General features: G+C 63.1%; 5 protein-coding genes across 5 annotated transcripts; 3 read left to right on the top strand and 2 right to left on the bottom strand.

Moving 5' to 3' along the window:
* Positions 1 to 670: 670 nt before the first annotated feature.
* PLICBS_001566 (uncharacterized protein) lies at positions 671 to 1,573 on the bottom strand (the record flags this gene model as incomplete). Its single annotated transcript, XM_018317351.2, has 1 exon — positions 671 to 1,573. One exon carries the CDS (start codon positions 1,571 to 1,573, stop codon positions 671 to 673), a length of 903 nt encoding a protein of 300 aa, XP_018182876.2.
* Positions 1,574 to 2,667: 1,094 nt separating this feature from the next.
* On the top strand, positions 2,668 to 3,633 carry PLICBS_001565 (uncharacterized protein; the record flags this gene model as incomplete). Its single annotated transcript, XM_065599858.1, has 4 exons — positions 2,668 to 2,910; positions 2,963 to 3,347; positions 3,409 to 3,504; positions 3,566 to 3,633. 4 exons carry the CDS (start codon positions 2,668 to 2,670, stop codon positions 3,631 to 3,633), a joined length of 792 nt encoding a protein of 263 aa, XP_065455930.1.
* A 3,490-nt stretch (positions 3,634 to 7,123) lies between these two features.
* Positions 7,124 to 9,308, top strand: PLICBS_001564 (uncharacterized protein; the record flags this gene model as incomplete). Its single annotated transcript, XM_065599857.1, has 4 exons — positions 7,124 to 7,151; positions 7,505 to 7,770; positions 7,909 to 8,422; positions 8,476 to 9,308. The coding sequence occupies 4 exons, from the start codon at positions 7,124 to 7,126 to the stop codon at positions 9,306 to 9,308; spliced, it is 1,641 nt and encodes a 546-aa protein (XP_065455929.1).
* A 787-nt stretch (positions 9,309 to 10,095) lies between these two features.
* On the top strand, positions 10,096 to 11,817 carry PLICBS_001563 (uncharacterized protein; the record flags this gene model as incomplete). The annotated part of the gene is made up of 2 exons (XM_065599856.1): positions 10,096 to 10,359; positions 10,513 to 11,817. The coding sequence occupies 2 exons, from the start codon at positions 10,096 to 10,098 to the stop codon at positions 11,815 to 11,817; spliced, it is 1,569 nt and encodes a 522-aa protein (XP_065455928.1).
* A 1,323-nt stretch (positions 11,818 to 13,140) lies between these two features.
* On the bottom strand, positions 13,141 to 17,060 carry PLICBS_001562 (RHO1 GDP-GTP exchange protein 2; the record flags this gene model as incomplete). Its single annotated transcript, XM_018317353.2, has 3 exons — positions 13,141 to 13,278; positions 13,346 to 14,193; positions 14,261 to 17,060. The coding sequence occupies 3 exons, from the start codon at positions 17,058 to 17,060 to the stop codon at positions 13,141 to 13,143; spliced, it is 3,786 nt and encodes a 1,261-aa protein (XP_018182878.1).
* Positions 17,061 to 19,197: the final 2,137 nt, after the last annotated feature.

Below are 19,197 nucleotides of genomic sequence, written 5' to 3'. Positions count from 1 at the left end.
GCGGTACGTTTAGGATCATCATCTCATGTGCGAAAGGGAGGCAGGGCCGTCTGTATTGGGTATCTGGGACGTGTATCGATCGGCGCAAGAAGGGGTGGTGATGAGAGAGACAGCATTTTATACTACTACTACGGCCAACATGTCAGACCGGGGAGGGAGCTTTGACCCGGGGGGCGGCGTCGGTCACGACGGTCAAGGCGCTCACATGGCTCGTGTACATTATTACTCCAGTCTTGTGGGGGTTGAAACTGTAGGGGTCTCTCTGTCTGTCTAGCAGTCTTGGGGTGTTGGTGCTCACGTCTATGTATGTTTGCGCGTGAATTCAAGTGCACGCGGCTATTACTCACTGTCGCCTTTTTTGATACTCACCCTCGCTTCTTTTCTTCACAAACACGAACAAAAAAACACAGGCACAAGCACAACCACACAAGCACAACCACACAAGCACTCACACTCACAGTAACCCCTTATCCGCTCCTCTCTTGACCCTTGCCCAAGCCACCCTCAGCCCAGCGTAGCGTAAAGCAGCCAGCCTTTGGCGCAGAGCCAAGTCCCGAGCATCCGGGGCCATCGTGGCCAAGCGGAAGAGACAGGGGGGAAGAGGAGGAGAAGGAGAAGGACGACGGTGGGGGATTCTAGGACGAAAGGGGTTCAAAGTCCGCCTCAGGGTTCAGATGTCGTAGCCGGAGCGGCGCATGTCGTCGAGGGCCTTGGCCACGACGCTGGCGTCGGCGTCAAACGTCATGCGGGCGGGGGCGTCGCGGGCGTCGACCCACTCGAGGAGGTAGTGCGCCTCCCAGGCCTCGCGCGTCTCGTCGCCGCGGGACTCGGCCGTGGAGTCGCCCTCGGCGACGTACCAGATGACGAGCTTGAGGGCGAGGGTGCTGCGGCAGCGCATGGTGGTGATGGCGATGGGCTCGGTGTTGGGCTGCCAGGAGGTGACGTCTTCGAGGTTGTGCCACTGCGCGTCGTCGTCGTCGTCGTCACCATCCTCGCCGTCGCCTTTGTCATTGCCGTTGCTGCTGCCGTTGGTGGTGGTGGCGGTGGTGGTGACGACAACTTCTGCCGCTGCTGCTGGTGCTGATGCCACTGGCAGTGCTCCCCCGGCAGCAGCCTCCGCCTCCGCCCTCGCCGCCGCCGCCGCACTCGGCGTCACCGTCCCAAAGTGCACATCCAGCATCTCCGCGGTAGGCGTCGCGCGCGTCGCCACGCGCAGCGGCAAGAGGCGGAACCCCAGCACGCCCGTCTCCTCGCGGGTCTCGCGGATGGCGGCGTCGGCGACGTCCTCGCCAATGTTCTTGCGGCCCTTGGGCAGCTGGGTGATGCCCGTGCGCGGGTCGTGCAGGATGGCGACCTTGCGGCGGGGCGGGTCGACGGGCACGCAGCCGCACGAGATCATGAGGTTCTGCGAGGCGTGGAAGGAGGCGACGAAGGCGGAGGGCGGGAAGAGGGACGGGTCGGCGTGGATGGCGGAGATGGGCGGCTGGGCCTGGGCCTGGGCCTGGGAAGGGTGCGCCTGGGGGTGAGAGCGCTGGCGCTGGTGCTGGTGCTGGTGCTGGTGCTTGGGAGACATCATGGCGGTTGTTGTGATGATTATGCTGTCTCGAGATGTGAGAGGTGAGCAGCTCAGGATGGTGCCGGTGGGTGAGTGAGTGAGTGAGTGAGCGCGTGGAAGAGTTGGTGAAGCCGGACGGTGATGCTTCCCGGCAAAGACGACGGGACAGACGACGACGATGAAAGAGGACCGTTAGAAGCGCACCCGCGCCAGCCAGGAGGCGGACTGCACGCAGGATATATCTCAGCACAAGAGCGAGCCGGCACGCGCGCCCCAGCTTGAGCCCCAGGCTGAACAGCGAAGATCACGCGAGGCGGCGCGAGGCGTAGTGAGGCAACGTGAGGTCAAATGTGGATGCCGGCGCATCGGGGAAAGAGTCACAATCGTCGCGGCTCCAGGGGACCCGGGTAGTGAGGTGTGCCGCTGTGAGGTCCAGTGCCGGATTGGGCTCGCCGGCGCGCCGAAGCGGGGCCGTGATTGGGCGGGTGGACGGGCTGCCCTGCCGGGGGAAACACTTGATGCGCGCGGACTTGCAGGGGCTCCTGTGCGTGCATGGCTGGAACGGGTATCGTGAAGAGAGATACGACTGAATACGCCCCGGCAGAGGCGTCAAGGGGCCAAGGCTCTCTGGTTGCATCGTTGCCGGCGTGTTTAAAAGACGTGCGGTGAACCCCTTCACGGGGAGAGCCCCTCCGCATGTTCATCCCCCGGATGGGAGACACCAGAACCTGCAGCCACCGGTGATGCCCAAGACGGCAGGTCTTGACAACGACCATGACAGAAGCCTGCTGGACCTTCAGCCCTATGCCTTGCGGCTGATCACGGCCTTTACTTTTCGCGGCCAGTCAGTGGCGTACCGGCAGATGCAAGCATCAGACACGTAAGCAGCGCCCAAGGTTTGGCCTTGCGCTCGGCCGAGCGAGCGCTGCACTGCTGTGACGTGATTGCAACCTCAACCGTCGACCCCGCCCCCGCCGACCTCAACTGCCATTAGGCAGCTTGGTAAGTTTTGATACCAGAGACGTCTCACTCAATTACATCACCGACGCGTTGCGCTCGCCTCACCTCACATATCCATCCGCATCCGCACCTACGTCTCTCATCGCCCACCAATGTCTACATCCACGGTCCTCATCGTCGGCGCCACGCGCGGCCTCGGCGCCAGCCTCGTCCGGCAATATGTCGCCCGTGCTGGCACCACCGTCTTCGGCACCACCCGCTCCAACATCATCCCCAGCGGCTTCCCTGTCCCCGTCAAGTGGCTCCCGGGCATCGACCTCATGAACCAGGACGCCGGTGACAGGCTCGTCAAGCTCCTCAAGGACCCGCACACCTCGCCGCCGCTGTCCACTGTGGTATGTCGACCTGTCCCCTCATGTGAGCGGCGCTGACGAGCCGAGTGTGCAGATCATCACGGCCGGCCACTTCACCACCGAGGATCTCACCGCGGAAAAGGGCCCCAGTTGGGATGAGGAGCAGCGCATGTACACCACCAGCTCCATCGCCCCCGTCTTCCTCGTCCACCGCCTCGTCCACGCCGGCCTCCTCGCCAGCGGCTCGCGCGTCGTCCTCGTCTCCTCCGAGTCCGGTAGCATCGCCCTGCGCCACGAGAAGGAGGGCGGCGGCAACTACGCCCACCACGCGAGCAAAGCCGCACTCAACATGGTCGGCAAGCTGCTGAGCCTCGACCTCAAGGACAAGGGCGTCGTCGTGAGCATCGTGCACCCGGGCTTCATGCGCACCGAGATGACAGCCGGCGTCGGCTTCGACAAGTACTGGGACGACGGCGGAGGTACGTCTGCTTTTGCTTGCCTATGCACGTACCCTTGTGTTGACCAACGTCTCCGTCATAGCCGTCACTCCGGACGAGGCGGCCAAGAGCTTGGTCGAGTGGGCCGACGGACTCGACATGTCCAAGTCGGGCGAGTACTGGGCCCCCCGGGGACCCCGTGAGTTTAACCCGTGGCCGGGCCGTGATACGGGCACAATACTGACCAGATGAAATGACAGGCGACATTGGAACGGCCGAAGTGGTGCTTGGCAAGGGTCTGTCGACGCCGCTGCATCTCCCGTGGTGATTACGCCGTGCCATTGTACCGAGTATTGCATCTAGCAGACGACGAGGCTCGTATCAGCCGGCCTCTTCGTCGACTCAGTAAGCAGCGTGTGAGGTCGAGACGGGCGTCGTCCGCGACTTTGGCTCATGGTTAGCGCCGTGTTGCCGGGCCACTGCAGCAACGGGTCCAGCCCCGGTTGGTGAAGCCCAGACCGTGAGCTTGTAATTACATAGATGGCCGGGACAAGGGGTTTGGACCCCGTACCTGGAGCAGGACCCTGGCCGACGGACCTTGACCGTGGACCGCACATTTAGCCTTGAACAAAGCCGTCCGCACTACGGGTTAGTACTCGCAGGCATTAAATGGCAACTTTTTTGGTCGTGGCAGGAATGGTCCTGTCCTCGTCGGCGGCCGGCAAGCCTCGCTCCTGCAGCCTCAGGTCCAAGGGTACGAGTATACGGACTCGGCTCTGGCAAGTCTGGATAAGGTTGAGCACGCGCGGCGCCATGGCCTGACGCGATACGGCCGCGGCCGCGGCCGACATTCCTCTCGACCTCGTGCGTAAAGCACTCAAGGTTCACGAGGAATTGGTGGGCGAAAAGAGGGCCGGCTGGTGATTAGTTTGCCTGGCGGCGTCGTCCACAGAGGGCCGCGGTGGAGCTCCTCGCGCCGCGCCTGGCCTGGGCCTGGGCTTGGACGACGAACGGGTGGCATCGATTCACGGAAGTCAAAGTGGCCCCCCGGTTTTTAGCTTTCTTGGTTCAGGGGTTGCGGGGCCACGCTCCAGGGGTCCGTCCCTCGGGGTCCGTGGTGGCGCCAGCTGCAAGGTGAGCGTCACTGGAGATCCGGTGGGTTGGCGGGCAAGGGGGCGGGCAGCCCGACGTCGTCGTTCGCTGGCCGAATGGACGGCTCGTGCGAGAGCTGCGTGCGTAGAGGGACTGTTGGCCGCGCGGCATCCCGAGATGCGAGATGCGAAATGCGATGAAGCCGTTGGCCCGCGATGTGAGATGTGAAGTTTTTGAATAATTGTTCCAAGGGGCAGGAGCGGCGCTCTGTCGGTCCTGCCCTGGCGACGTCATCTGTCGGGGAGGCAGGGGCAGCCCGTAAGTACTTGCTGGGTGAGGGAAGAGGCCGACGGGGCACTAAGAAGATGTGTGATTGCAAGGTAATATCGCAGAAGAAGCTCCATCAACACGCTTCGTGGTTGATGCGGGAAACAGCAAGAGTGCCTGCCGCGCATCTCGCGGTTTGCTTCCTTTCGTCCTGGGCTCAAGTCGGCGGCCACGAGGGAGTGGATGGATGATGGATGATGGACGGAGGATCCACGGCATCCATGGCAGGGAATCACACCCCCAGACTCTCGCACCTGGCCGCATCTCAAATGGCACTTCGTACCAGTAGGTTTCGTAAATGAGCACAAATTAACCCGGCCATGTTGGCACCTGCCATCGGCTGCCCTGACGGCATTGCTTTTCGAGGCGGCTGCCCTCGCGTGTTCCCGTTCTGGCGCTGGGCCTCAAGTCGCCTGTGCGTGCAGCGCAGCGGTTTCCATAGGTTGCTCCAGGGCTCCTGCTTCCAGGGCCCCGTTGGTAGGTACCTTACTGAGGTGGCCAGCGTGCCTGAGCAACCCGCTGGCCCTCACCGCCGCCGCAGGTACTTCGTCCTATAGCTTCACCCGCATGGATGGCTTGTGCCCTGGCCCAACAAACGCCGCGGGGGCTACCGAGCACCCTGACGTTCATCTCGTCCATCCATGTCACTCCCCCTTCCCATTGCTTCGTCACCACCACCACCACTGCTACCATCGCCGCCCGCATCCGCATCCGCATCGCATCACATCGCATCGCATCACGTCGCTTCGCAGCACGCACGCGCGCGCGCAACCTTACCAGGGCATCAATTCTTTACTCACATTCACACGCGCACACACACACACAGCTTAGTCGCAGCAACCCGCCCTGTCTCGCCTGCATCACCCGCACGCTTCCGCGGCACCACGCACGCCAATCGATCGGCGCTCCCCCTTTCGTATTCAACCACCCCTGCCCGCCGCAGCAAGCCCCCCGCCCTCGCACAGGGCCGTCGAGCGACGTCGGCCAAGACCACCTGACCACACCGCCGCCGTCTCTCGCGAGCATCTCGTAGCATCTGATCGAGCGACCGCTCCGTCCGAGCTCCTCCATCATCGCGGCTAGGAACTGACCCCAACGTGCCCTGCCGTTGCCGCCAACCCCTTTCTAGACTGCGTGGCGCGCGCCGTCGAAGCCCAGGCACTCGAGCAGCCCGTCCGCCCCAGCAGCACCCCGGCAGCCACGGTTGTGTTCGCGCTGGACGGGGCCAGTATTCCAGGTCGGTTGGCTCCACCGTCCATCCCAATCCCGAAGCCCCCATCCCCCTCATCATCCCCCATCCCTGGCGGGAGCAATAGAGCAAGAGCAGCAGCGGTACATACAGAAGCAGCAGAAACAGGAACAGCAATAGTTACCCAGCCCGCCCGCCAGCCAGCCAGCCCCTCGCCCAACCGTCGTTCGGCCCTCCCATCCACGACCACACGACAACAGCCGGGGTTGCGCCAGGGCCCTGCTAATACCATCTGCCACCGGCTACTGCACATTCGCTCATGGTCTTGTTAGCTGCTAACAGCCGGCCGGCCTAGTATTAGACCCTGAGCCTCGCCCGTCGAACCGCTCTTCCCCCCCCTTTGTACCTGAACCCTCTCTCCTCAACCTCGCTCAGCCAACGACTCGTCCCCCGACGGCATCGCCTCAACAGCCCCCGTCGACGCGCAGCCGCTGGCCGTTCGACTCTTCAGCTTCGTCCCTGGTTGCGCTCGGCGACGGAGACGACGCCGCCGAATCAGAGCGGCCCGCCCTCGAAACGAAAAAAAAGGAGCCGTGGTGGGACAGCACATCCCGTCCACCACCGAGCAAACTCCATCAGCCAAACACCGATCGCCAACCCGGCTCCCTGTCCGCCGCTGGCACGCTCGCACGCGCCCGGCCCAGTCGCCTCTTCAGGTTCCGCAGAATCTCCCACACGTTTGCTCGCCGCCCCTGCTCTCGCACCCGGCCACAACACAAACCCAGCTGCTTGCTCCTTGTCGGCCGCAGATCGACACAAAACAACGGCCATTTATCAATCATCCACCGAGAACGCGCCCCCTTTTCCCGGAGCTGGCGCCGCCGCCAGCCTGCCCGCCCTGGCCGTAGACGCCTGCCCCGCTGCACCACCTGTTGCGCTGCGTTGCGTTGTGCTCCGACTGCCCTTAGAGCCCATCCATCGCATTGTGTTTCTCCCCTCCACCCCCTTTGGTATGACACACCGCTAGGCCTCGTGCGCCCGCGTCTAAGGAATTTACCGCCTCTCGCTCGAGCCCCGTCGCCCGGTGCACCTCCAACCGCAACAGCTGTCGCGATCGATCGACTGGGTGTCTAGACACCAAACACCCATCGCCTCGTCACCCTCCTCGTCGCCGTTTGGTGCCCAATCGCCATCCGTCACAGCCGCCGACATGTCCTTCTCGGACTCCTTCCAGCCAGGTGAGAAGCGTGTGCCCCTCGATTGTTTGACCCTCATTCCACGCAATCAGAGTTTCTGCACCGCAACCCACCGCATGCGTCCTGCCTCCCTCGCCAAGGGCGCCCTTGCCGCCCGCCTCGCCGCATCCCAGGCAGCCCGGCCAATGCCGTCGGACAGAAGTGCCGCCCAGGGCCGGCGTTGCAAGCAGCGTTGCAAGCGTTGCAAGCATTGCCTGCGGTCCACTCATCTAGCTGCCGTCTCTGTTGTGTCATGTGGGCGGGATTGTCGTGTTTCATGTCCTCTGCTTCTGCACGGATACCCGCTTGCGTATGCGTAAATGCACTCGGCCGCCGGCTAACCTCGTCGCGTGAAGCAGGGCAGCAACACCCGTCCGGCGCACAGTCCTCCTCCGCCGGCCTGTCCATCAACCTCTCCTCGAACAACCCCTTCCGCAACCGCGCAGCCTCCCCGTCGAGCATCGAAGCCGCCTTCGCCTCGCCAGCCTCTCCGTTCGACGACCCCCCTCGCCGGCCGCTGTCGCGAAACCCCTTTCTCGACCAGGCTCAACCCCCGCTCAAGTCACCCGGGGCCATGTCCAGTCGTTCCGAAACCAAGTCATTGTCCGCCGAGGATATTTTCGTGCGTGCCCTCCCCACCGTTGGTCGCTCGGACATGTTTGCGTCCAAAGACGTCATTGCGCTCCTGGCGTCGCCGCGCCACATGCCGACTGGAACGCAACCGGGACAGCGCATGTGAGCTAACTCGCTTGGTAAATAGGACTCGTTGACGCTCGACGACAAGACCGCCGCCCCCGCCGCTCCCGCCGCAACACGTCAGCCCATGGACCGCCAGCCTGCAACTGAACGAGGCGAGAGCCAGCCGCCGTCCAACGGCAACCATCGTCCCACGCGATCCCAAGAGGAAGCATTGAGAGCCCGAAAGCCGCCGCCCGCCGGCGCTGCACGACCGCCCGGCGAATCCCCCCAGCGCAAGCCCCAGCGTCGTCCTCGTCGAAACTCGGAGTCGTCCGTCATCAACTCCCTGACGGCCGAGGAGATGAAGATGATTGAAGCAAAGAGACTGCGCGACAAGCAACGCCGCGAGCGCGAAGGGCGGTCGTCTGGCCGCGAGGGTCGCGAGGGCCAGGATTCCCGCGAGGCCAAGGAAGGCCGCGATGGCAAGGACGGCAAGGAAACGCGCGAGGGTAAGGACAGGACCCGGTCGGGTCGCCCGAGCCGTCGCCTCGACATCATCGACCAGCTGGATGCCACAAGCATATATGGGACGGGCCGTATGTCGCCACCCTACCGCCCGCCGCCGATGCCTCTTACTGACCGCGTACAGTTTTCCACCACGACGGCCCCTTTGACGCGCTGAACCCCCATCGAAATCGCAAGAGCAGCCGACGAGCGCCCATGCACGCGTTTCCCAAGGACTCTCTCAACAACTCGCTCGGCGGTGCAGGGCCTCTTAACGCGAACCCCGACCACGCCGTGTTCATGGGTAACGCCACGGACGAAGCATTCCGCGACTACGCCGGCGGTGCCAAGAATAAAAATGGCTACAACTACCCGTCACCTGCCAGCAGAGAGACGGCAATCTTCGACCCGATTGCCCGTGGGTCGGTCGTTCATGGTGACGAGAGCGTCGGCCTGGGCACGTCGACGTTCCTCGAGGGCACGCCGGCGGCGAGGGCAGCAATCGCGCGGAGACAGGCGGAGCAGGCGCAGGAGAGCTTCGAGGTGGGCATCCAGCGCAAGAAGTCGCTAGCCCAGCGTATCCGGCACATCAACAGGGGGCCGCGCGACATTACGCCGTCCGGCCGGCTGACGAACCCCGACGGCGCCTATGGCAAGCGGTCCCCGGATGGGATGGCAACGGGCACCAGCGTGGGGTCCGACAATAACCCCTTCTTCGCCGAGTTCAGCAAAGGCGAGGAGACGCTCAGCGTCAAGCCCCGGGACGGCACGCTGTCGCCCACCAGCCCTCCGCCCCCGGTACCGCGTCGAGGATCATCGGGCGGACCGCTGGAGCGGCGGGCGACGACGGACGCCACAATGAGCGAGGAGGCGCCCCCGATCAAGCCGACTGGCATCCTGGGCAGGATGAAGAGCCTGAAGGGAGGGCGACGGCCGAAGAACATTGACCATGGCTCGGTGCCGGGGGCGGCCACGTAGGCAGAGAGGCCGACGGTACCTAGGGCCATTTATCGTACTAGCGGTGGTGACTGAATCCGTGTCGCTGCGCAATGGCGAGCGAAACGGCGATGCTTGTTCCGCCACGGAAGGTCGCCGTCGGGGAGCTCATGAGCAGCTCAGAGCCGGGGCGCGGCAGGGCTGCGACACCCGAGGGCGGGATAGAGACGGCCGAGCCGGCCAGAGGATGCTGGCGATGTGGTTTCTTGTTCAATACTTTCAAACAGTGTGATGGAGTATTCTTTTACATTGGCGCAGGGGTCAGGGCTACGAGGGCAGGTCATACGCCGGAGAATCCCTAGGCAGATTGCTACGAATAACACTTTGGTCATTCCATTTTGGAGCTGCGGCACTTGGGCGAAGCTAGATGTTAGCGATGGTGATGAATGCCGTGATGAAAATGACTCCTTTCGTGAGCCGTGGAGGGAAGGCAGCAGTGGCTGTCGTGCCTGCCAGCCTGAGGTGCCCTGGTGGGCCTGGGTTATTAACTTGGCTGCTGAAGACTTAACGTCACCCCGACACGACCACATCACCACCTTGACACAAGCGTGAAGATGCACGCCATAGCACCAACCCGCCCAAGCCAAGAAGCCGAATGGAAACGGGGCTCGCGGACGATGGACCTCTCTCCCTCTCAGTGACCTCGACGCTTTCCGTTCACGGGGGCTGCCCACAATCTACACCCACCACGCTCTTGAGTCGTGAGACAGCGCAACAATTACAGACGCAGCCCGGCATCCCGGGCAACAACCCGGCCTACCCAGCAGCCATGGACCGTGACGGCGGCGGCGGCGGCGGCGATGACGGGGCGCCGCAGGCCTCGCAGGCGAGCTCGCACTTCCCCCTCGACCCGGTGCCCGCATCGGTGCTCGCGGCGGGGGAGCTGGCGCGCAGAAACGCGGCGCGCGCGCTGGGGCCTTGCGGCGTGGGGTGCGCGGAGGTGGATGACGAGGCACTCCTGGGGGCTGGAGGCCTGGAGAGGGGGAGCGTCGTGGGCGTGAGCTGCGAGGATGAGGATGGGTTTGGCCTCACGGTATGTTTGTCCTTGTTCATGTCACGTCTTTGAGCCTGTCCTTCTGCGTGCTTGCATCCTCTCAGTGCGCGAGTGTATCTCGCTCCCTCACTCGACTCCTAAATATTGCTTTGTCGATGGGGAAACAGGAGATGGCTGACGTCTTGAGGGCAGTTCTGCCTACAGGTGGTGGTGAGGATGCTGCTTGCGCATGAGACTGAGACGGCGCTGGTGGTGACGCCCCGGCCGGCGGGCGTGGTGCTGCGGGCATTGAGGGACGGCATCGGCGCGGAGCTGCGCGCGAGGAGGGAAGCTGCGGCGGCCGTATCCGGAGGCGCTGAGGGAGTAGATGTTGCGCAAGGTGAAGATGCGGCTGCTGTGCGCGCGTGCCTGGATAGGGTGATGTTGTCGTGTGTGTTTGATGTCGACGGGCTGTGGGAGGTTCTCGCAGAGCTGGATCGTCCGGCAGAGACAGCGACACCGCCACCCGAGTCTCCGGGAACTGGACGAGGAGGTGACATGGAGGAGCAACGACGGCAGGAGGTCGGTATCGGGGAGGATGACAAGACAAAGGCGTCGCCACCGCCGTCGTTGGAAATTCAGGACAGCGAGGACGAGGGCCTGACGCCGTCCCCGGCCCCAGCAGTACCACGACCAGAGGCTTCAACAGGTACCGGACAGGAGGCGGGAGCACGAGGACCGACGGCGGCAACGACGGCGGCGACGGCTCTCGGCGCTGGCGCGGACGGTCCCAGCATCGTCCTCGTCACACACTTCTCGACGCTCCTCACTTCGCTGTTCGCCCACCGCGAAAAGTCGGCCGCTCACTCGTCCCTGCAGCTGCTCGCCTCGCAGGCGCGCTACCTCTCGCGCAGCCTTCTCTCGCAGCCGCTGTTCATGCTTCTCAACTCGACATCCTCATCAGCCCACGACGGCCGGCACGAACCAGGAACTGGTTCTGCTGCTCCTGCCTCCGGCGATGGTCCCGGTGGTGCCGCCGTCACCACCCGGGCGCTCGACCCGACCCTCCGCTCCGTCTTCAACCCGCCGACCATCCCGCTGCCCGCCTACCGTGCCCCTCGCGCCGCTACCCGTCGCAACAAGCCCTCCTTTGGACTTATCTTCAGCCAGATGCTCGACACGCACCTCCTCTGCACGCCCATGCCCCGCACGCGCGCCGACGCCGACGTCGTGTATGGCGGCGGGAGCAACACCGGCAACGGCGACGACCGTCCCGACAATCAGCAGCACCACCAGCAACAGGCTGGAAGCAGCAGCGTCGAGTACGTCACCGTAGTAGAAGTCCTTCTCGACGAGATGGGTCTGTGGCAGGGCCGCACGGGACCCCGCCCCAACAGGGAGCAGCGATGGGGCGTCGTCGACGTCGTGGGCGGGCGCGTCGTCGATGCCTTTGTCAGGACGGAGAGGGCGTACGCCGAGATTCGCACGTCAGGCGGCTTCGGGGGCAGGAGGCCGTGAAGGGAGCTGCCGGGCGCGCATAACTACTATCCTTCTTCCTGTTAGTTATACTTTGTAATATCAACTCGCATGAAGTCTTGTCCTCGGGTCTTGCGCCATGTCGCCACTACGAGAGAATCTCACCGGGAGAAGTCACAGGGCCATGATACATGGGACATGATATATGTGTATATATGTGGCACCAGGCCCAAGTTGGTAGCTTTCGAAGTCGATTTACTTGCAAATTACCGTCCACCACCTCGCCTCCCCTACCCCCCTTCCCTCCTTCTGCCATCCATCCATCCATCCGTCCCCTACCGGCCGCTCTCAGCATCAACAGCCAGCCAGCGTCTGTCACCAGACCCCCGAAACGAGATCCTTCCTTCTCCCCTCCTCAGCGGCTTCTTATTCACCCACACGCACTCTTCACCCCGCCCGCCCGCCCACTCACACAAACTTCAAGAAATGCCAGGCCATTTGCCTTTCGCAATGATTTCAACGTTATCACACATTTCGCTAATTCCCTAAAACCACGCTTCCCTCCCCTCCCCTCCTTCCTGCTCGGCATCTCACACTCTCTCTCTCTGCCGTCACCCTCCTGCCTGCCATCTTCCAGCGTACAAGACACCTCTCTCAGGTTCTCTACCCCTCTGTCTCTCCTGCTGCGCCTCACGCAACCTCTTCGTCGTCGTCAATCCGCTTTCCTGCCGTTCCCACCGACTCCCTGGCCCGCGCGTCCATCCATTCGTCGTGCATTGCACGCATACGCCTCGGCGTTTGCGTCGTCGTCGTCCCCTCCTGGTCCCCCCCAACACAAACACCCCCACGCGGGGAGGAGCCCAAACAAGACAAAACCAAGAATATTAAGACCACCCCCGCCACAGGCTCGAAAGGAGTATCAAGTTTGTCGGAAGACGAGAAGGGGGTTAAGGAAAAGAAGAACACAAAAATAGAAAAAAGGGCGCGCGCGCGGACCAAGCTCTCCCCTATCGCCTGCTTCGCAGCCGCTGCGTGCCGCCAACGTAGGGGACACGCCCGCTTCGCCAGGCCGGCCCATCATCTCTCTCGCCCCCTGTCCAGTAGAATGCCGAAATGCATTCTCGAGACAGCCGGTCTGTGTGTCTCTCTCTCCTCGCTGCAAAGATCGCTAGCCGTATGAAACTGCTGGGAAGCCCTCCTCGGTGCCGGATATGAGAGGTGGCTTGAGCCGCGGAGGGCAAACAGGGGCGTTAAAAACATCGAGGCGCAACGCGAATATGCCATGGCCATGCAGCAAAGGATATTCCTGGCAAGACAGGGAACTTCTAGTCTATTCAGTGTGGCCTAAACGCAGAGGATGTGTGGCTACCGTGGCGATGACGGATTGCTGAGCTGGGGAGACGAGATGGAGCCGGGGAGCAGTTCCGACTTGCGCGTGTTCTTCCAAAAGTCAATGGCCTCGACGACGTCTTCTCCTCGCTCGTCCTCGTATGCAAACAAAATCTACAGAGGGTCAGCGCCACGTTGATGTCGGGGGTAGGGGCGCAATCAATCGCGTCTCTGGACTAACCTCATGGGTGCTGCTGTGAAGCATGCGAATGTTCTTATGGGGCACGATATGCACCGCGCCGTTCTCAATGTTGCGCAGCTCGATAAAGTTGGGCTCAAAGGCCAGGATCCAGGGGTAGCTGAGGGCGAAGCTCTGGGGCGTGCCCTCCCAGTCGATGCGCCATTCCGGCCGGGCTCGCCAGCCGTTCCTGTTCACGAAGAACGAAAACTCGGAGTAGTTGAGGAGGAACTCGCCGTTGAGACGTTCTATGTGGATCGGCCGGACGCCCTCCTTCCGCGCTACAAAGTCGAGCGACGTGTCTGCCTGGTCCAGGAGCGACTGCGTCTCCAGCGTCTCCAGCGAGACAACCTCGAAGCCTCTCGCGCACGCGACGCAGAGCTTAGACTTGAGGAAGTGCACGGAAGAGGACTCTGTAGGGATGTAAAACTCCTTGAACGGCCGCAGCTCGTCCTGGCCGCCGGCCATGAACTTGCCCAGACCCTTCTGCTTCTTCGCCTTGGTCATGGCGTCGTTGGGCTCAAACACCTTGATGGTGGTCGACAGCGCAGACGACTTGACGCAGCAGACGAGGTGCCTGCCCAGGCAGATGCCCGTCTTGAAGAAGCTGCAATGGTTCTGGATCTTCTTCGGCCGCTTGGCGAGGGCCGGCTCGTCTGGGTTCAGCGCTGACAACGAGTACGACTGCAGCGTCTTGTTCGACAGCACGAGCAGCAGCTGGTACTCTTCCAGGATGTCGATCTGCGTGACGTTTGTGGTCTCCAGCACTCTCCTCGGGACCTGCTCTCGGTTCTTGCGATCCGCGAGATAGATGCCGTTGTCGGTGCCAAAGAGAAGCTTGCGCCCGCCATCTGTAGAAAAGGTCAGTACAACGAAACATGCATGTCATAGTCGCATTCGTCCAGGGGGAATGCTAACCGAACGGCGTGACACAGTTGATCTGGTTGGTGCCAACGAAAAAGTTGCTGGAGATGACGGTTGTGTTGAAAAAGTCGGCGCGAGAACGGAGACGCTGCTGCGCGTTGTCGATGAACTCGAGCCACTTCTTGCGCGCGGCTTGGTTGGCGGCGAAGAGCATCAGCTCATAGCCGGCCTTGCCCAGATGGCGGAACGTGATCGGCCATCCTTCTCCCTTCTTGGCGTCGCTCGTGTTCGTCCGGATGGAGGGAATCAGGCTGGACGACGACCGCTTGATACCCTGGATGGGGATGACTTCGTCCATTTCTCGGATAGAGAGGAGTTCGAGGGGGATGGGCCGGCGGTACGCCTTGATCTCTTCAGTCTTGCCGGTCTGCTTGATGCGCACGAGGAGGACGGCGTGGTCGAAGAGGAAAGCTGTGATTTCCGTCGGATCCGTGGGCGACTTCTTGAGCTGGCTCTTGAAGACGAGCTCGCGGCCCTCCTCGGTGAGCTTGAGATCGACCCGCTCGTTAGGCCGGAACCGCAGCTGTTCATGCAGGCGCCTCAGGTTGAACCTGTTCTCGGCCTTGCCAGACTCGGCGTTGACCCGGCCGAGCAGGTCTCGAATCACCGTCAGCACCTTGGGGATATCCTCCTTGTCGGGATTGTCGCCCTCGGTGTACTTGAGCACGTTCTCAAGCAGCAGCGGGTAACGGGCGAGACGGGTGGTGGGCTTGGTGAGGTAGCCGTTGAGCTCCAGCTTCCTCGACTCCTTGCGCCGCTCAATCTCGTCGACGAACTTGGCGAACTGCGGGTTGCTAGACCGCTCGTTCTCAAACTCGAACTTGCCCTCCAACTGCCTCGAGCCGTAGTAGATGAAAGGCTCGAACTGCGGCACGAACTCGAGGAAGATGTCGCCAATGTTGTGGACGATGGGGTCCTTTTGCTGGCGGCCCGTCAACGACGTTGCGAACCGCGAGCTGACGGTGTGGATGCTGGGGTGGTCGACAATGTTGCTGAAGATGTTCTTGACGACCCTCTCGCGCCGTTGAAGGGGGATCGGCGACGCCTTGGACCGCAGAGGCAGGATCCAAAAGTCGCGAAGATACTCGAGGTCCTTGACGAAGTCTCTCTCGGTGTAGCAAATCTCCGAAATGACTTCTTGCCTCTTCTTCTCCCGCTCGGTGACGGCGTCGGCAATCTCCTTTGGCACCGAGTTGATCCAGAGCTTCTGCTCGTCCGTCTGGTCGACCTCGTCGTCGTTGACGTTGGCCGAGTCTTCCTTGCGCAGGCCGGGGCCCATCTTGAGGTTGAGCCTGGATACCTGCTCCAGGCGCCGCGGGCAGGCGATGGAGTAGCAGAGCTGGTCGCGCGTGCAGGTCGGGGAGTAGCACTCTGAGAGCAGCACGAAGACGCCGTTGACGGGAGACTTGTCATCAGGCTCGTCCATCAATGTCTCCCTGAGCTGGTACATTTCTGACTGCGAGTCTCGCAGCCGGTGCTCGTACGTCACATCGTGGAAGAATTTTTGCGCGTCGAGGGCTCGGCCCAGCAGCAGCGCCAGGTTTCGGTCCGTCGTCCTGATGATGTACGACAGGACATCAACGGCCTCAGAGCCGCTAAAGGCATTCTTGTATGTAAGCTCGTTCTTCGTTCGGTCGCCGATGATGATCTTTCTTCGGAAGCACTCTGCGACTCTGGAGAGGAGTGCCGGGTATACGAGAGGCGGGCGAATCTTTGTGGCAGTGGCAGGGCGGTCGCTCTCGACGGACTTGCTCCGGGACGGGCGCTGAACGAGGGTGGAGGAATCCGACTCGGATGGTGTTATCGTTGGTGCGATGCTCGATGCCATCGACATGGTCCTGGAGTGGTTGGGGCCGGCGGTGGACGACGACATGCTCGTCGTACGCGTCTGCGAGCCAGGCGCGCTCGGATACCCATTCTGCGCCGGGTAGCCGTTGGACACTGGGAGCTCGGCGGGAGCCCGCCGATTCGGAATGACGCGGCCGCTCATCGTCTGATGGGCGTCCCTGTCCTGCGGGTGATAGCCACCCGTCATGGACATGGAGCGGTCCTCGTGCCGCTCTGGGACCACCCTGCCCTGGGCCGTGGTCCTGGCCGAGTTTTGATGACTGTACTGCGCATGTCGGAAGTGATTCGCGGGAGACTGCTGCTGATACGAGCTCGGGGGTGGGTGATACATTTGCGGGCGCGGCGCGGAGGCGAGAGACTGCGAGCGATACGGATCGCTGTTCAAGGCCGGCGCAGGACCAGGCCCCCCGGGGTACGGCCTCTGCTGTTGTGGCTGCTGCTGATATCTGGCCCCGGCAGCCTGCGGAGGCGGGCCGCGAGACTCAAATCGCGGCGGCGGGTTGCCGGCGCCCGTGTAGGGACGCCGGGCCTGCGGGTGTTGCTGCTGCTGTTGTTGCATGTACTGCGCCTGTGGAGAAGGCACCTGTCCCCCGGATGCCGAGCGCTGAGAAGGATAGTAGCCGTTGGGGTCTGCCGGCCGACTCCTTCCCGCCATGGGATCGCGATCGCTGTAACCATGGTAGCCCTGCGGCGGGCCTTGCGGCGGCGCTCGGGGAGGCGGCGGGCGATGCTGGCCCGGGCCGCCCATCGACGACATGGTCTGGGTCCTGCCCGGGTCCATCATGCCCGGGTACGCGCTCGACGAGGTCATGGTCTGGGATCGGCCGGGCGGAGGAGCAGCGCCGAAGATGTTGGAGAAGGCGGCATCTCGCTGGTGGTTGTTCGCTTCGGGGTAGCCGCGTGGGCGCTGCGGAGCCGCTCGAGGATCATAGGGATAATCCGACATTGTGAGGGCTGTGAGGCGCTCCAGTCAGCCGGACACTGTGCTCACGCGAAGGCAGATGTGGCGCGGGCCTAGTGGTGTTGAACACCAAGCAACGGCAACGGGAGGCCAGCGAGCCAAAGGGGGCGGGGAGGGGCGTTGCAACGAACCGTAGCCAAGCCTCGAGGGCCGCCAGCAGTCAAGAGCCCAAAATCGCGGCTAACCGGATGGCCGGACAGTCGACGTTCGACGGGGAAGCGCCGCCGTCGGTGTCGACGTGCTCGATCTGAGCGTGCCTGTGGAGTGCGGCAAAACTCGTGGGAGAAGCGATGTTCGACGAGGACCGCAGCGACGCCAAGCGAGCGTGGCTTCGCAGGACGTGGCGGCGACGGCGGCGACGACGAGGTACAACGACAAGGAGGGAGACGGACGATGCCAAGCGAGCGTGGCGGACGCGGCAGTCGTTATGCAGCGCTTCTTCGTCGTCGGCCGGCGGCGGCAGCGGCAGCGGCAGCGGCGACAGTAGCAACGAAGAGGCCAAGGCCGTGTCGTGGTCCCTGCCCAAGCCCAAGGGTATTATCGTTCCGGCTCACTTCGTACGCTCGGGTGGGCGATCGAGGGGGGGGGAAGCGCGGGAGCGGAGTCGCAGGCCCTGGCCAGCAGAACGGGGGGGAAAGAGGGAAAAGGTGTCCAGTGTCCGGGCGATGGCACCCTCCGGAGGACACAGGAATGTTTCCGCCGGGCGGAGCTGGCAATTGGCAGTCGGGGTCGCGGAGCCGGGGGAAGGCGGGCGTCGGCGCTGGCAGTTTTGCGAAAGGAGTGAGGGTTGAAGTTGAGGTGAGGTGAGGGAGCGGAACAGGCAGCGAGCGAGCGAGTGGATCGAGAGGGTTTGCAGGTTCAACGAACTTGGCTCTGCCCGACGCCCAAGTTAGCCGTTTGTGTCGTTGTGCTGAGGCGCAGGTCGCAGCGACTGGACGCCGCCTCCCTCTCCACTGGTGGACAGCTGGGGGGGCGCTGCGGATGGAGGGTCTGGGTCGCTGCACTCCAGGGCTGCGCTACGCTGTGGTCAGGGTCGGATGGCGGTGGTGGTGGTGGTAGTGGTGGTGGTGGTGGTCCACTGGCCTGCCATCCAATGCCGCCGTGCCTTCAATGGATGGCAGTGCGGCAGGGTGGTGCCCGCTGTACTGCGCGGTGCCAGCCCCTGTTCGGCCACCCGGCACTCCTGCATGCCCTCCCCTTGCTGCGCTCGACTCCATACCTTGCCTATCAGGGCCGCCAATCCGGACCACGCCATTGCCCTGGGGCATTGAGGTTCGTCTATGCCCTTTGTCAGGGGCTTCTGCCACGGCCAGACGTGCCCTGCCCGCGCGGAGCGGACACCAGCGGCACCGTATCTCCGGGGGGCCAGCCAGCGCACGCGCTCCGTCCACCCGCGGGCGACTGACTGGTTCATCCCACGGACAATACAAGTACAGTATCTGATTAGCGGCGCTCACCACCACAGAATGCCTTTGAATCGTAGTGGCTGCTACCAACGCGCGGGCTATCATGGCGGTGCGTATTCGTATTTCGAGCCATGCCGATGAGCCGCTCCCGCCCCGGGGCCAGAACGGGCAAAAAACGCACACAAACCACACAAAACAAGGAGCACAGCAACACAATGCCAGGCCCAGGAACCTACCCTCTTTTCGCCCCCCGAATGCAACAAAGCATTTGGGCCTAAAAACCTAACCTACCGGTCGGGCAACTTAGGGGCGCCGCAGGAGGGCCCTGGAATTGCCCCCGTTGGCCCTTGGCGCGCTCGTGGGAAAGCCTGCTAAAACAAGCCTCGAGGTACGGAGGTACTTGTGATTAGTCGCCCGCCGCCCGCCGCCGCTGCCAAAGCGGCTCCACGACCACGGTTTGGAACGAACTCGCCCGGGCGAGAGAGCACACGGCGTGGTAAATCACGTGCCGTGTCAGGCGGTCGCCCGCGTCCCCGTGATTGGCTGCCATGACGCCAGCTCGCTCGCTCACCCGCGGGCGACTGAGTGACCAGCTTCGCGGCCGTCGTTGCTCCAAGCTCCGTTCCTCGACCTCACGAACCCCGAAGTCACCCCCCTCCTGACTGCCGCCGCCGACGCCGACGACTCAGCGCAGCGCTTACTCCGCCGTCGCCATC

The sequence above is a fragment of the Purpureocillium lilacinum genome (assembly GCF_023168085.1).
Source record: "Purpureocillium lilacinum CBS 284.36 DNA, scaffold_1, whole genome shotgun sequence".
In the NCBI taxonomy this organism is placed as follows: domain Eukaryota; kingdom Fungi; phylum Ascomycota; class Sordariomycetes; order Hypocreales; family Ophiocordycipitaceae; genus Purpureocillium; species Purpureocillium lilacinum.
This window is presented reverse-complemented; position numbering and strand designations above follow the sequence as displayed.